We start from the raw sequence: 16,227 nt of genomic DNA on the forward strand, positions 1-16,227 counted from the left end.
TAAAAGCAAAATGAACAACAGACTGAAAAGAAAAGTGTTTGATTCGTGTGTCCTACCGGTGCTGACGTATGGAGCAGATACGTTAACACAAACGAAAGCATCCGAGAACAAGCTCAGAGTAGCACAAAGAGCAATGGATGCTTGGGATTTCGCTTAGAGATAAAATGACGAATCAGTGGATGCGGCAACAAACGAAAGTCGTAGACCTGATGGAAAGGATAGCATCACTGAAGTGAAATTGGGCAGGACACATTGCGAGAATGACAGACGAGCGTTGGACCATAATGAAACGTAAACGTAAAGCCATAATGAATTGGAGACCACCAATGACACGACCACCAGAAAGATGGACGAATTCGATCAAGCGAATGGTGGGGACAAACTGGCAGCAAATGGCAATGGATCATTCAGAATGGAAGACAAAAGGAGAGGCCTACATCCAGCAGTAGATATCAACGGGCTTATTAAGAAGAAGAAGAAGAAGATACTTCTGTAGAGTATATGGTTAGTCAGCTGTCAGCGAAAACGTTGAAAACAGTAGGCCATTAGTATGAAAATGATGGACAAACAAATGAAGTAAAAGATTTGTTGAAAATTCTTAAATTTAACAGATTGCTGTTCAAAAGTGCTACAACCAGAGAAATGATAATAGATGGTGCTGTGCCGGCTGTATGGAAGCAACGCCATCTGTTATCATTTCATTGACTACATCAGAGCTGGTACATTGGTGGATTTGGAAAGAGAATCTCAATAAATTTTAGGGATCTGCTCTACACTAAAGGTTAGAGACAACGGTCAATGTAAAAATCAAGACTAGTATGACTGCTTGTTCGGTCGTAGATTGTCTGCTCTGAACGACTAAATCAGTTTAACATAAATTATGCTGCCGATTAACATCCACCACCATATTACTCTCCAGCAAGGCAAACGTAAACAAAATAATATTTTCTCATTCATAATTCGGTGAAGTAATATATCCACTCAAGTCTTCTTCACCCAGCTAAAATAAACAACCGATTCGACTTTGAATATGTTGATTTAAAATCAAAAAGCAGCAAAGAAAGTATCAAATAAACATTTGACTTCGCAACGAGAGTGTGCGGTGTGTTGTGTGTGTATGTATTATTATGTCATGGAATTTGAATTTCGCCAGAGATTTGATACCACTGTTCGTAAAGAATTGAGTGTAGACCTCTCATCGGCTGGTATAATATTCCCGTACTTATAATAATATACAATTCATGCCGAACATGGTTGTAGTTGTTTACATGCATGGCATGGATATATCAATATAAATGTGGATTGTTAAAACAAAAGATTTTTGTCTTCATGCTGTGTGCTCTTAGCGTTAATTTTATCTATAGTTGGCAATCAATCCAATTTTAACCCTTAGGCTTGATGATATTTGTGTGGATGTGTGTGCGGATTAATCAGAACGCTTTATGAACATTTTGTCTTATCAAAGTTATCATTCTTCATCTGTTTGCCATTTTCTAATTGCCGGGGGCCCGTCATAAGTATAGTAATTTCGAATAAATTTTTGCGGGACGCAGTGCAAGTTAGACAATTAAAACTTGTGATCGGTTTCATCGTGAACTTATTTCTCCAATGAGAACACTACCCATTGGTTTTTGTGCTACTTGACTTAACGTGAGGAGTGACTGAGTTTAAGAGTGACTGAGTTTAGGAGTGACTGAGTTTAGTAGTGTCTGAGTTTAGGAGTGACTAAGTTTAAGAGTGACTGATTTTAAGATTAAGAGTGACTGAGTTTAGGAGTGACTGCCTTTAAGAGTGACTGAGTTTATGAGTGATTGAGTTTAGTAGTGACTGCGTTTAGAACTGACTGAGTTTAGGAATGACTGAGTTTAGGAGTGACTGAGTTTAGGAGTGATTGAGTTTAAGATTAATAGTGACTAAGTTTAGGAGTGACTTCTTTAAGAGTGACTGAGTTTAGGAGTGACTGAGTTTAGGAGTGATTGAGTTTAGGAGTGACTGCGTTTAGAGTTGATTGAATTTAGTGGTGACTTAACGTTAAGTGAATATATTCTGAATAGTCAAGAAGATTGATTTCTTTTCACTGACTGTACGACTTTAAGGCAAATTTTTTTCAGCTGATCCACTTATACAAACCGAGAAGTTTATACGCTTGTTTAAACGGCACAGGGTAGTGCTATGCTACAACCGTTTCAAGACGTAAAAAATACTTTTTATTGTATGAGTGGATCAGCTGGAAACAAACTCATGTCAAAGTCTTCGACTGTCTATCAGCAGGAAGAAAACAACAATTTAGTCCGCGCCGGTGCACAAAACTTGAGTTTTCTTTTAATGTCGCGAAAGTCAACTCAGGAAAGTAGAGTTTTCTTGGATGATTTGCAGCATTTTTGTTACACTCGTACCACAAAAGTCACTGTAAATAAGAAGAGAGATGGAGGCAGATACCCAACACTTTTAACTGGGAAAGAATTTCGTTAAACCGGATATTGCTATGGGCACTGGCAAGTGAATTGAATACTGATGATGATGATTCAATCTGACACCAACCATAGCTTTTAAGTAGCCTAGTAGAAGGTCTAACGAAGATTAGGGTTTCAGTTGACTAAAAGTTACAACGAGCACGGGATACTACGGCAGCTCTTAGTAGTTTTGAAAAACTTGCTAGAACTGACAAATCAATGCTCATTGAGACGAAATCATATTATGCTGAAGCTTCGTACTCATCAATGGAATGAATGGAGGGGTAAGCAAGTGAAGCAACGCGAATAAATCTTCATCCAACTAATCAGTTATCAATGACGGTGTTGGATTTCCTCGCATTGTTTCCCTTGAAAATTTCGAAAGGCTAACTTTTCGGTGGCAGCCAAACTGTACTTTTTTCGGCATTCCGATGGTAAGTGGATTTTGACGATAAAAACAACATGAGTGCCATATGGCTAGCGATGGCAAACTTTTGCAATTAGGACAACAACAGAAACATATTCCCGTCTCTCCTGAACGATATGCCGACCGCAAAAGTTATCCAATTTATGACACTAGATGGCCGTGCATTTGTAGAACAAAAAAAAGTCGACAAAAACCACGAAAAGAATCATAAAAATGAACAGAATTTTCTTGCTTTTTTAATGTTTTTTTTTACCGAACACAAAAGTCTTTCAAATCAAGTCAGACAATTTGCTTTACGTAAAACAAGGTCTCACCATTTAATGTCCTAAAGTCAGCAGTCACCAGCCAGTCAATACATTAATAAAAAGTGCGTATTGAGCATGGACGGAGCATATAAAATACAAAAGTGTACGTAACGACCAGATGTACGTAATGTATATAATACATACATACCTACAATACAACCCACATAAAGTCGGCAGAAAGAAAACAGAACACAGAAAAAGTAAAATACAAAAAAAAGAAGAAGAAGAGACTGCCGTCGCATAGTAAAATCAATAATCGTATTCGAGTCGACGGAAAAAGAGCTAAACGTCGAACAAAAGATGATTATGAAATAAAAGAAAAGACGAGCAAAAAAGGAACAATAAAAGAAACAAATTCGGTGGATACCGTCAGATCGTCTTGGCGTAATTTAAAATAAATCCAAAGATTATCGAAAATGAAGCGTAACGATTCTTGAGTTTGAATTGATTTTCGAGCGGATTGAATTTCATTCTTCTATAGCAAATAAACATCGAATTTTCCCGTGAGTGGTGGAACTTGAGAGTTTTCAATGCGAAATGTCCTAAATAATTGCTGTCTGTTCTGTTTCTGTGTAACTTTCCTGTTACGTTTTACGGAAAATTGGAGATGAATGGAAAAATTAGTCACTTACCTTCACCGGAGCCGCTGGAATCCAAAGGAAAATGGTAAAAACAAATATGCAAATCCACGATAACATTTCGATCGAATGTTTTCCGAACAGTTTCCACCAAGAATCCAATTGGATTTGTTTCTTAGAGAATATTATCAATGTTAACACACTTGACAATGTATCACACGCTGTACACAAAACACAATATAATTTGGCAGCAAGTTTTCGACAACAAAAAAACAAGTTTTCCGAATCGTTAAAACAAATAAAAATGCAGTTGGACGATATCTGCGGTAATATAAATTCACGCGCGCCCAAACGGGAAAAACAAGTTATTCACCACCCTCTCAATCGATTTCCAATATTTCAATAATTTGACGATATTTTAACTGTCAAAATGTATAGCAACACACCGCAACACACCAATTCCAAATTTGTTTAATCGAACATTTACAACATGGAATGTTAGACGAATATGCATGAACACATTACACTCAAAAAAACAACAACGAAACCTGGTTCAAACTTCCACCAGAGCATTCAAATATTTTTCTATTTTTCAATAAATATCCACCAGAACAGTTCGATATTTTGAAAGCTATGTAACGAGCGACACTGCTGAACACGAACTGATGATTCAACGAAGAGAGAATTTGTTCACTGGTTCGAGGGGGGCATATATTTTGAATGAAATTGCGCTCCAGAAACACTGTGTGTTGTAGCACATTTTAAAAACGGTGGTCCGAGTGGGTGTATCTGTGCGAGAGCGCGAGAACATTTTCACTTGGCAGTTTTGAGAATCTGATTGAACATAATAAGAGAGAAAAATTGATACCACACGAAAATGTATGGAGAATTCTTCACACAAAAATGTATGAAAAAAACCTTCACACAAAAATGTATGAACGATTCTTCACACAAAAATGTTGAAAGGTGCGATCACTCTCGGGACATTTTCTCTGCGATGTATACAAATTAACAGAATTGATAAAAGAAATTTTTTTCAATGAAATTATTCTCTTTATTCATCATAAAATCTAATCAAAGGAAAATTTCAACAAAAATTAAATGGAACTGAAAGCTTTATTCAATGACAATACGAAGGGAAATAATTTGGTTTTACGTCTATTGAAACTCTTGACAGGGTTCCTGACGTACTACATACAGGAGCATAATGCGCTTAAAATTTGTCATTGCAACCACCTATTGTATATTATTATGAAGATTGTGAAACATTAGGAAATTCCTTGGTGGCGTTCGTGGCCCACACAGCACATAGCAAGATGAATTTAAAGTTCATTGCTTTATTCATTGAATTTCGTTACAATAATCTACTTAATTACCGCCCAACCCTAATTGGTTAACAATATCCCTTTGATAAACATTTTACGCGTAAAGCTAATAATATCGAGCAATGTTAACGGGGACAGGGCTAATTTACCTTTAGAATTTAACGAAACCAAAATCAGATAAAAATGCACGTTAACGGTGATTTTGAAAGTGAATTCTTCAATTAGTGATAGAACAGATAGTATACATGTTGCAGAGCCGATAGGCAGGGCAAAACACAGATTGAATGCGAAATCTTTTTGTCAGGGTCGAAAAATGAAAAATCAAAAAATCGGGGCAAAATTAACAAAAATGAAACTTGTTTAGGGTTTGTTAGTCAGAGCTTATTTTGGTAGTCGCTGTTGAAAACGCTGATGATGTTCGTCTGCAAAAGATCACCATTCTTCGTAATTTCCGAAATATTTGTTACAATTTGAGTCGTCGCTGTCACATTGAAGATCCATAGACTGTGTTATGATCAGAGCGAGAAAACCGAAGACTAGTTATTATAACTTGCCTTGGGGTACTTGTCAAAATATCTCTTTCTCTTTCATCATAACACTCTATTAAGTTTGACCTGTTAGGGACGGCAGATCTTTAAAAAAAATGTTTCCAATCTTTGAAAAATGGCTGGTGTTTTGAACAGGTCTTGAAAAAATATCTCAGTCCCCTTGTAGATGACTCAGTAGTCGTTACAAATTGACACATGTGTTCTGATTGCCACCTGTAGCCGTTACCAAATAAATGTCCTGAATATGTCCTTAATGTCACGGCAGAGTAAAATAAACCAGGCAGTAGCGGTTCATTTTCGAAACGTCAAATGAGAGACCTAGACAGTATGAAAATGAACTCAAATTAACACTGACATAAATTGAAAAATTTTATTTGCAAAAGATATAGGACTACTAGATTATTCAGGTTCCTAGTCAAATAAGCGATCCCGCCTGGTTAACTTTACTCTGTCGTGTTAATGTCCGACCAAATTTTAGAATTTGTCTTGCCTTATTTCAGGCGCAGTAGACATCTACTAAATTGGGAAACGCTGCATTTTAGTAACTAGCTGAAGTTGTGTATTCGTGAATGTATTTATGCCAAACAAATGTCCTTCATTAATCCTATTTTTTAGACAATGAAAACTTAGTAGTATGACAGTTTAGTAGTACAAAGTCGAAATACTACTTTTTTGGTAACGACGTTGCAAATACTTATGAAATACTTTTGAAAGCTTTGAAAATTATAATTTTTAGTCAAAATGAAATGTCCTCGTATTTTTAATCTGTTCTTGTGCCTGTTGTGGAGTGCGGATCCGAATCAATGTTTTATGAATGTAATTTGTAGACCCGACATGCAGGAAGCTAACTTTGCCACGAAATTCACGTTAAAATGCAAATAAATTTTTTCTAGCTTCCTACCAATCCAGACAAAAAATATTGATCCGTTTCAATCGATTTGACGGCATGCAAATCGCTCATTCAATTCATTCGTCATCATTAGGGAATGCATTTACCGTCGATTTTGAAAAACCGGGAAAAGGGAAAAACGGTAAATGAGAAAAAATTTCCCGGGATATTTCCCGGGAAATGAATAGTACATTCTGTACTCGTTTAGACATTTTTTTGGATGAGTTGGGAGTTTGTAACTTGCACCGATGACAAATGCTTTTATCCTACCCCTACTAAGTGGCTTATTGTGCTCGCGAAGCCCTTCAGAAATGAGTTTACCGTTCCTTTATTTGCATTTTTCAGAATGATAAAGAATTTCATATCTAGTAGGGATGGGAGGCGTTCAAAATTATCGATAATATCAATCGAAAGAAATTATCGATAATCGATTAATCATATCGTTATCGATAATTATCAAAATATCGAAATTCGATAATTATCAAAATATCGATATTTTGATATTTATTTGAAACTTCATGATAATATACCGATATATCGGAATATATCGATAAATATCGGATTTTTGGACCGAAATATCGATATATCGAATTATCGATATCTTGATAATTATCAAAATATCAATAATTATCGATTTTCGATATTTTTTTTTGATAATTTTTGATAAAAAAAGTCGATAATTATCGATTATCGATAATTGATAATTATCGATAATCATTTTCATTATCGCCCATGCCTAATATCTACATATTTCAACAGAAATATCGGAAATCGATCGTGTGAACTAGTTTCAAAATTTCTGTTGGACAGTGTAAAGATTGAATTTTTTACTATGCTGAGCGAGATGCTGAGAAAGGAAATAAATGAAAGGTAAGCTCCTTATTGAACTGTTTTCATGAATTTTTGACGGACGTTGCTTCAATTGGTTTCTTAAAGATGTAGTAACACGATCTTCTAAACTTCGAATTCTGTAGACTTTCTAAAGAACATCAATTTCAGAGTTGCAAACTTAAGGCTAAGTACAAATGACACATTTTGCGTTGCTCAGATCGACAATTATGCTGCATTTTCTTTTGTTTGGACTGTGGTGAAACTTCAATTACAATAGAAATTACAGCATGATTGTCCAGCTCAGCAACGCAAATAAACTGATCCTTTTTTCTCAGTCTAGGGCTGATCTTGAGGTGCAATTTACGATGAAAATGTGATGAAAATGTTCACAACGAGTTCAAATCAGATGTAATGCTGTAATGCAACTAGAAGAATAATTCAATTCAAGGTATTATTGCAAAGGAAAAATGTAAATCTCATTCAATTTTTGAAGGTCGGTTAACCGGTAGATGAAAAAAAAAATTCCCGGGAAATGGTAAACCGGTTAACCGGTTTTTAATTTCCCGGTTACATTCCCTAGTCATCATCGATGTTTGTCGTTGAATATCGCTGTGAAAAGTGATAGTCAAGTGCGAGTTGTCCAAAAAAGCCGTTTCGCTCATATTGAATGTAAAAAGCGATTTTAAGGTTGATTATCGTAGATGGATCGACCAGTAACTCAAATCGCTATGTTGCCAAGCTGGGATCGGCCTGGTTCGGTCTAGGGAGCCGACGTTGCCTAACACTTCTTTTCGCTCTATGAAATTTTGATTTTTGATAGTTTATTTAAAAATATAAAATGAAATATTTTAGACATGGTTCCATGGGCGAAAATATTCCGAATGGTGTCTATTTTATGTTAAAAATAAAAAACATTAATTTCTTTAAAAAAAATCATTTACCGGATTTTCCATATTTGCACATTTTTTGTATTGATGAGCGCCATCTTGAATTACAGCGCCACCTGCATACTTTTTCAAGCACTTATATTTTTCTCGTATGGAGAAAGGTTCAAGGACCACAAGAATTTTTTCCCACTCAATTCGGATCAAAATTCAATTTTATAGAGCCGAAAGAAGTTTTAGCTGACGGCGGCTCCCTGGCCCAAACCAGGTCGATCCCAACTTGGCAACATTGCGATTCGAGTTCGTGGCCGACCCACTTACGATAATCAACCATAAAATCGCTTTTTACATTCAATATGAGCGAAAGGACAACTCGCACCAGACTATGATTAGATTTTTTCCAACTCAATGTCGTTTCTCACAAATAAGATCTACGAATTCCTTGAAGGTTTTAAAGCTTTTGCGTTTGGATTACGAAGCTCTCAGAACAAATCTACGTAATTATAGAAAGGAAGGCGCTCTAGAGCGGTTACTGTAAACTGGAAATGGCTTCGAACTCGATTTAGGCCCCAAAAAAGGAAATCTTCCTTTTCAGGAACAGGTTGCTGCGAGGGGGAAACCACTCTTTTTTATTGATGTGTTTAACATGATTAACCAGCATTTAACCAGGGGAATCGTCACAAAGCTACAATTAATCGCATTAAATGATGAAAGTTTCAAACAATCACTGCCATAAGAGGGCCAGAAATATTCGAAAAAATTTCCTGTTCATGGAAAACCCGTTCCCTGCAGTCGTTTCAAAAGCATTTTCTTTGTAGCGTTCACATTGCAAACGCGGTGTAGCAAGTAAAAAGTTATGTTCCTGCAATTTAATTAGTCGGCCGTAAAATGTATGAATAGCCAAAACGAGTGTAACACAAGGGAAAACTGAAACAACAACAAAAAATCCCGATTTTATGTCGCCATTGGAAAATTTAACCCATTTTTCGAATCCCCGTTGTATGCGGCAAAAGTAAATTTATTCTCACTCTGATATAGAACTGCATCAAGACTGTGTATCTCCGGTAATTCCATACCCCTGTTGATTACTCGTTACATATGAAATAAGCGACCTTGAACAATTTCACTCTGCAAGCAATACAACAAAACGTGTAGGCCACGTATATGACTCATCCGAGTCACAATCGTTGGAAAATCATCTTGACAATGCGAACCACTCACATCGGATGTATAGAGAATTGTATGTATACGATACCAGCATACAGCTAAATTAAAATGAATTTGTGCGCTAATGTAATGTCGTGAATCGGCACTTCTTCTCGTTTAACCGAAAATAACGTTCTTCACACAGTGTGGATACATCTCTCAATAGAAAATTTTTGTGCCATAAAAAAACAACACCAAGCATCCCCCTCATTTGATGATCCCCATCTGATTTATTGTTCGAACACTTTTGTGCATTTCAAAATAAAAAGTTTTCCATGGACGAGGGAGTGCCGAATCACCCCCCTATACAATGCGCATATGTAGTAAAAGCAAAAATGAAAACTGATAAATTGTCATGGAAGAGGCAAGAGAGAGCGAAAGCGCGAGAGAGAGAAATTAGCAAAAGTCCATTGAAAATTGCTTCGTTCTTTCTTCATATGAAATTTCAAACACAAATTTTCCAATAAAATCAATAAAAGGCAACTTTTTAATATCTATTTTTAAACAAAACATTATGCTTAGGTGTAACATTTTAGAGTCCATGTTCCCATCCAGGCTCACGATCTGCGTGCCATCTGCAAAAAGATATTTTTTCAAATTTAATCAAAGCGATAAATGGGGTGCGATGCATCTGAAAGCCAACTCAAACAGCTATACGGAATACAAACAAAGAAAACTTAATTGTTCTACATCGAGCCTAACCCCACCTCCAACGTAGAAAATCGGAATTCCTTATTTAGTACTACTACAAACTGGTGCATTAAAATAAAAAAATCCGATTCACAGCCGTTCAGAGAGTATTATCGTCTATAAATGGCAAAGAGATAGATAGAGAGAGAGAGGGTGTGAGAGAACTCACACGAATAAAATTTTGGTCGATCAATGTTGTTGCTTAGCGACCACCCCCCATTCCACCCAAAATACTCGGCACAATGCCATCGAATACATTTCTATACGAACCGAATAAAAAAAATATTTTCTGTTTTTCAGGGTAAGGAAAAGAGAACGTTACACAGGCGTAACTCAAAAGTGGCATGGCTTGAACCACGTATGTGTATTATATATGGAAATGTATAGCTTGGATCCCTCTGTGTGTAGATAAATGATAGGGCTATTCCCTTCATCTCTGTATATCTCGTATATCGAACATAATCGTATAAGTTTGACAACTGCCACCAGAAAGAAAATGATATTTTTTTACGCGACGGATTTTTATCGAACAAAATGCCAGTGTGTAGCGCAAGATCTCAGGAGTTCGGCAAGGTAATTACATTTTCAATCAGACCAATATCTGCTGAGAGATAAGACTTTGGAAATACGTTGTTTACAATGTGCAAAAATGGTTTTAGCCCCGTACGAAGTACAAAGGGGCTTATAGGATTACGATGCCGTGTGTAATTGATGGAATTCGAAGCAGACGGTAAGGGCAAAGTGTTTGCCTATGTTCATAGATGACGAATCCGCAATAAAAATTTGGGCCGTCTGTCCGTCTGTCTGTCACGTCGATATCTTGAGTAAATCAAATCCGATTTCAAAATTTTTTTTTTCCTGAAAGATAGTCAAAATAATGAGGCTAAGTTCGAGGATGGGCATATTCGGGTCGGCCCTTCGTGAGTTAGGGCCACCTAAGTGATTTAAGGTCTTTTGGTGATATTTATGGCAAAATAAACGATGGAAATGTAAATGACACGACAAATGATAGGTATTGTCAATACCAATCCAGGAAAAAAAAGTTTTTTAAAATCGGGTGAGTGGACCGTGAGTTAGGGCCTTAGAAGTGAAAAGCTGCTAGGGCCCTATGTGTATTTTACATAGAACTCAAGTAAATTTCATTCGTTTTTCGTAATTTTTGTTTCATTTGGAAGGTAATCGAACGCCGAATAGAATGTTGTGGAAAAAAAATTAAATTTGGGTCCTCGGACTAAGGCCGCTACTAGGGCCCTATGTGTATTTTACATTGAACTCGAGTAAATTTCATTCGTTTTTCGTAATTTTTGTGTCATTTGGAAGGTAATCAAAGGCCGAATAGAATGTTGTTGAAAAAAAAAATTTGGGGCCTCGGACTAAGGCCGCTACTAGGGCCCTATGCGTATTTTACATACAACTCGAGTAAATTTAATCCGTTTTTCGTAATTTTTGTTTCATTTGAAAGATAATCGAACACCGAATAGAATGTTGTTGAAAAAAAATTAAATTTGGGTCCTTGGCCTAAGGCCGCTACTAGGGCCCTATGTGTATTTCACATATAACACGAGTATATTTCATCCGTTTTTCCTAATTTTTGTTTCATTTGAAAGATAATCGAACACCGAATAGAATGTTGTTGAAAAAAAAATTAAATTTGGGTCCTTGGACTAAGGCCGCTACTAGGGCCCTATGTGTATTTTACATATAACTTGAGCAAATTTCCTCCGTTTTCCGTATTTTTTGTTTCATTTGGAAGGTAATCAAAGGCCGAATAGAATGTTGTTGAAAAAAAATTAAATTTGGGTCCTTGGACTAAGGCCGCTACTAGGGCCCTATGTGTATTTTACATATAACTTGAGCAAATTTCCTCCGTTTTCCGTATTTTTTGTTTCATTTGGAAGGTAATCAAAGGCCGAATAGAATGTTGTTGAAAAAAAATTAAATTTGGGTCCTCGGACTAAGGCCGCTACTAGGGCCCTATGTGTATTTTACATATAACTCGAGCAAATTTCATCCGTTTTTCGTAATTTTTGTTTCATTTGAAAGATAATCGAACACCGAATAGAATGTTGTTGAAAAAAAAAATTGGGTCCTTGGACTAAGGCCGCTACTAGGGCCCTATGTGTATTTTACATATAACTCGAGCAAATTTCATCCGTTTTTCGTAATTTTTGTTTCATTTGGAAGGTAATCAAAGGCCGAATAGAATGTTGTTGAAAAAAAATTAAATTTGGGTCCTTGGACTAAGGCCGCTACTAGGGCCCTATGTGTATTTTACATATAACTTGAGCAAATTTCCTCCGTTTTCCGTATTTTTGTTTCATTTGGAAGGTAATCAAAGGCCGAATAGAATGTTGTTGAAAAAAAATTAAATTTGGGTCCTCGGACTAAGGCCGCTACTAGGGCCCTATGTGTATTTTACATATAACTCGAGCAAATTTCATCCGTTTTTCGTAATTTTTGTTTCATTTGAAAGATAATCGAACACCGAATAGAATGTTGTTGAAAAAAAAAATTGGGTCCTTGGACTAAGGCCGCTACTAGGGCCCTATGTGTATTTTACATATAACTCGAGCAAATTTCATCCGTTTTTCGTAATTTTTGTTTCATTTGGATGGTAATCAAAGGCCGAATAGAATGTTGTTGAAAAAAAAAAAAATTGGGTCCTTGGACTAAGGCCGCTACTAGGGCCCTATGTGTATTTTACATATAACTCGAGCAAATTTCATCCGTTTTTCGTAATTTTTGTTTCATTTGGAAGGTAATCAAAGGCCGAATAGAATGTTGTTGAAAAAAAAAAAATTTGGGTCCTCGGACTAAGGCCGCTACTAGGGCCCTATGCGTATTTTACATACAACTCGAGTAAATTTAATCCGTTTTTCGTAATTTTTGTTTCATTTGAAAGATAATCGAACACCGAATAGAATGTTGTTGAAAAAAAAATTAAATTTGGGTCCTTGGACTAAGGCCGCTACTAGGGCCCTATGTGTATTTTACATATAACTCGAGCAAATTTCATCCGTTTTTCGTAATTTTTGTTTCATTTGGAAGGTAATCAAAGGCCGAATAGAATGTAGTTGAAAAAAAAAATTGGATCCTCGGACTGAGGCCGATACTAGGCCCTTCAAAAAAATAAAATTTTAGGGCGATTTGAAATTTTTGTTTTATTTGAAAGGAACGTCGTACGGGGCTTCGTAATTGCGCTATGCGCAATTTCTAAGATGTACACATTTCATAATAATTTTACTTTAACTACTTTAACCGGCGCATAGGCTTACGGTCAAAGTAGGGTGACAGACGCACTAGGGTCACGTACGCAATAGATATACGGGTTTGTACGGGGCTCGGTCGCAGCAAACGCTCCGACTGTTCTGATGGCTCGTTTTTTTCCAAATTCTTATCGCTCGGTAAATGTTGGTCCGATTGAATAGTATTTTACATAATTAGGGATAAAAACATGAAAAGTAGAGTGAAGCACACGAAAACGAGACCTTTCGTTTTTATCCCGAGTTACTCAATGGACTTTACGTGCTGAGAGCGTCGAAAGAAGTACTTGAAACATGAAAATTAAGATTTTCGACTCATGTAGCATGTTAAAACTAATTACCTTGCCGGTCTCCTGAGATCACGCGCCATACACTGGCATTTTGTTTGATCAAAATCCGTCGCGTAAAAAATATCGTTTTCTTTCAGGTGGCAGTTGTCAAACGTATACGATTATATTCGATATACGAGATGTACTGAAATATATACAGAAATGAAGGGAATAGCCCTATTATGGATTGTAGTATAGGCGAACGTGTATATAAAATGTTCACATTGCCTCTTCAATAATACAAAAATATCCTTGTGATGTGACACGGTAGAAAGTCACAATAAATATGGTACGAAGAGTATACGAGGAAAGTGGGTAAAAAATGCAAAAGGAAATTTATTATGTTAAATACGTCATATATACAAATAGGTGCTACGGATATATACACGGCTGTGACAGCGGTGTATTTAAATAAATCGAATCGACGAAACGATTACCTACAACTTTTCTTTCTTTCTTTTGAATTTATTGATTTTGGACGGGTATCCGTAGTACAGATTTCACCCACTTAAATGTCTTAGACAATGTCAGACGTAAAAATTCGACGGTAACGCAATTATACTTGTTAGAAAATTGCAACACGAGCCGAAAGAGGGTAGCAAAAATTTTGTTTTGATAAGAAGTGGATTAGAGCACTCTCGGTAATGCCTTTCAAAGATAAATCCCAACGGAAATAAAATTTGATTTTCATCCAAAACAAAGCGACGAGATATTGAGTTTGAAATTGTTGGAGTGCAAAAAATTGATTTTTTTTCTACTTCAAGAAGCTTATTCAAATTCCAATTGATCCGTTTACGGTAATCATAATTGACGACTGTGACCAGGTGTCATTCGAAAGAGGCACGCCAAAAATGCTCATTCCTCCGAGGGAATACATCGATTTTGTGGCAATAAATAGCCACACGTTTGTAATGAGAAATAATCATCTGCATGCTACATGTGTCGAAAATCGTACTTTTCACCATTCATGCAGGACTTCTTTTGACGTCCTTAACAAGTAATACATATTTATGTCACAAGGACGGAAGGGTTGACAATTCACGTAGTTATTGACCTCGGCTTCGCCTCGGATTAACAAACTCCACGCAAAAACGTGACTTTTCATTTTTCGTCTGAGTGACGTACAATATTGGAAATACATGTTAAGGGCACCTAGAAAATGCTTCATTCAGCTTCGCCGCAGATCAACAAAATTCACGCACGAAACCGAGACTTTCCCGTTTCAACGTATTATGTAAACGCAGATGCTATTTGCACCTGAGTCTAATGTAAGATTAAGTACAAGGAAAGATTAACTTTTGCGAGGCTGTATAGGTCCAAATATTGTATAGACTCTGGTGCAAATCATGAACGTAGCTGAATTCTTGACTCAATTCCTACTTACTAGAAAGAAGGAAGCGACCAGCGCCATGAACAAGAAAACCGTATTTTGGCGAACATTTCAACTTTTCCAAATTGACCCGATTCCAAGAAATTCATTTTTATAATGAAAATGCTTCAATACGAGCTCAACGAGCTATGGATCACTAAAAACGGTTCATTAGAATCGGAAAAAACTCGTTTACAATCCTAATCCTGCTGATTACCATACATTTTTCAACAAAAATTTTACCGAAAAAATCTGCGTCGAATGTGTCAGATAAATTTTCTTAGTCCAGGTACTTGTGTAATTCCGTGTGCCTAAAGTTCTTTAAGATTTTTCTTTGTTCCATGTTGTTTGCCACGAAAAGTTGTGGAACAATTTTTTTTTCCGGAAAATGGAAAATCGTTTTTCCGGCCGGAAAAGCCATTCATATGAAAACCTTCAAAGTCGAATATCTCCGAAAATACAATGTTTTTTTGAAAAATTTCTTCTGTTCTGGAAAGTATGGCTCATTAACGATATTTCATGGAAGAACTTTTTTTAGAGGAGTTGGAATGGAGTCGTTATTAGGGTTCACCTAAAAAGTGTCCCAGAAAATTCATCAACTTTGAAGCCATTTTCCCTGGCCATTTCGAATTTATTTTTCATAAAAGTGGTGTCATTCGAAAGCTACATTCAAGTACTTCTGATTTCAGCCGACCGGGAATGATCCATGTTCGGGAGCCTGAGATATGACCTGGGTAAGTTATGTATGTCCATATAAGGATTTTTCAAGATTTCTCTAGTTCAATAAAAGATAGGTAGCTATAATTTGGGATACTAATTCCAGTGTTTCTTATACATACAACTCGTCACTACTTCCCCTCTCCTTGATTTCGGTTCAAAGATTATGGGAAGTTCCATATTTGGGATGTTATTGATGGTTTTCCCTATTAAAATATTTATTTACTTTACGAAAGCATTTTCGTGTGACATAACTATTTTATTGGTCCCGTTCCAGGATGAAATAATTTTTGTGACTGTTTATGGAGTAACCCATCCAAAATAATGTCGAAACCTTACGTTTCTAGCTCTTCTTTGTTCTAGACACTAGACATTTCTCACGTTCACTAAAAATAAGTCACGTCTTCATGGTC

The 16,227-nt window shown here is 36.4% G+C and overlaps 2 protein-coding genes across 6 annotated transcripts in view; both read right to left on the reverse strand.

The window, feature by feature from the left end:
- Window positions 1-4,437, reverse strand: part of LOC119074385 (amyloid-beta-like protein) — a 104,969-nt gene extending 100,532 nt beyond the window's left edge. For 3 of the 4 annotated variants that reach the window (XM_037180501.1, XM_037180502.1, XM_037180500.1), the window contains exon 1: window positions 3,818-4,437. In XM_037180501.1, coding sequence (XP_037036396.1) covers window positions 3,818-3,883 — 66 coding nt within the window. In that variant the 5' untranslated portion in view covers window positions 3,884-4,437. The remainder of the gene's footprint in view (window positions 1-3,817) is intronic. The other variant, XM_037180503.1, reaches the window with a different exon arrangement.
- A 5,465-nt stretch (window positions 4,438-9,902) lies between these two features.
- Window positions 9,903-16,227, reverse strand: part of LOC119074387 (persulfide dioxygenase ETHE1, mitochondrial) — a 52,201-nt gene continuing 45,876 nt past the window's right edge. For both annotated transcript variants that reach the window (XM_037180507.1, XM_037180506.1), the window contains one exon: window positions 9,903-10,021. The gene's annotated coding sequence lies outside the window, so the exon portion shown is untranslated. The remainder of the gene's footprint in view (window positions 10,022-16,227) is intronic.

Source organism: Bradysia coprophila, unplaced genomic scaffold (assembly GCF_014529535.1).
Source record: "Bradysia coprophila strain Holo2 unplaced genomic scaffold, BU_Bcop_v1 contig_151, whole genome shotgun sequence".
NCBI classification, from domain to species: domain Eukaryota; kingdom Metazoa; phylum Arthropoda; class Insecta; order Diptera; family Sciaridae; genus Bradysia; species Bradysia coprophila.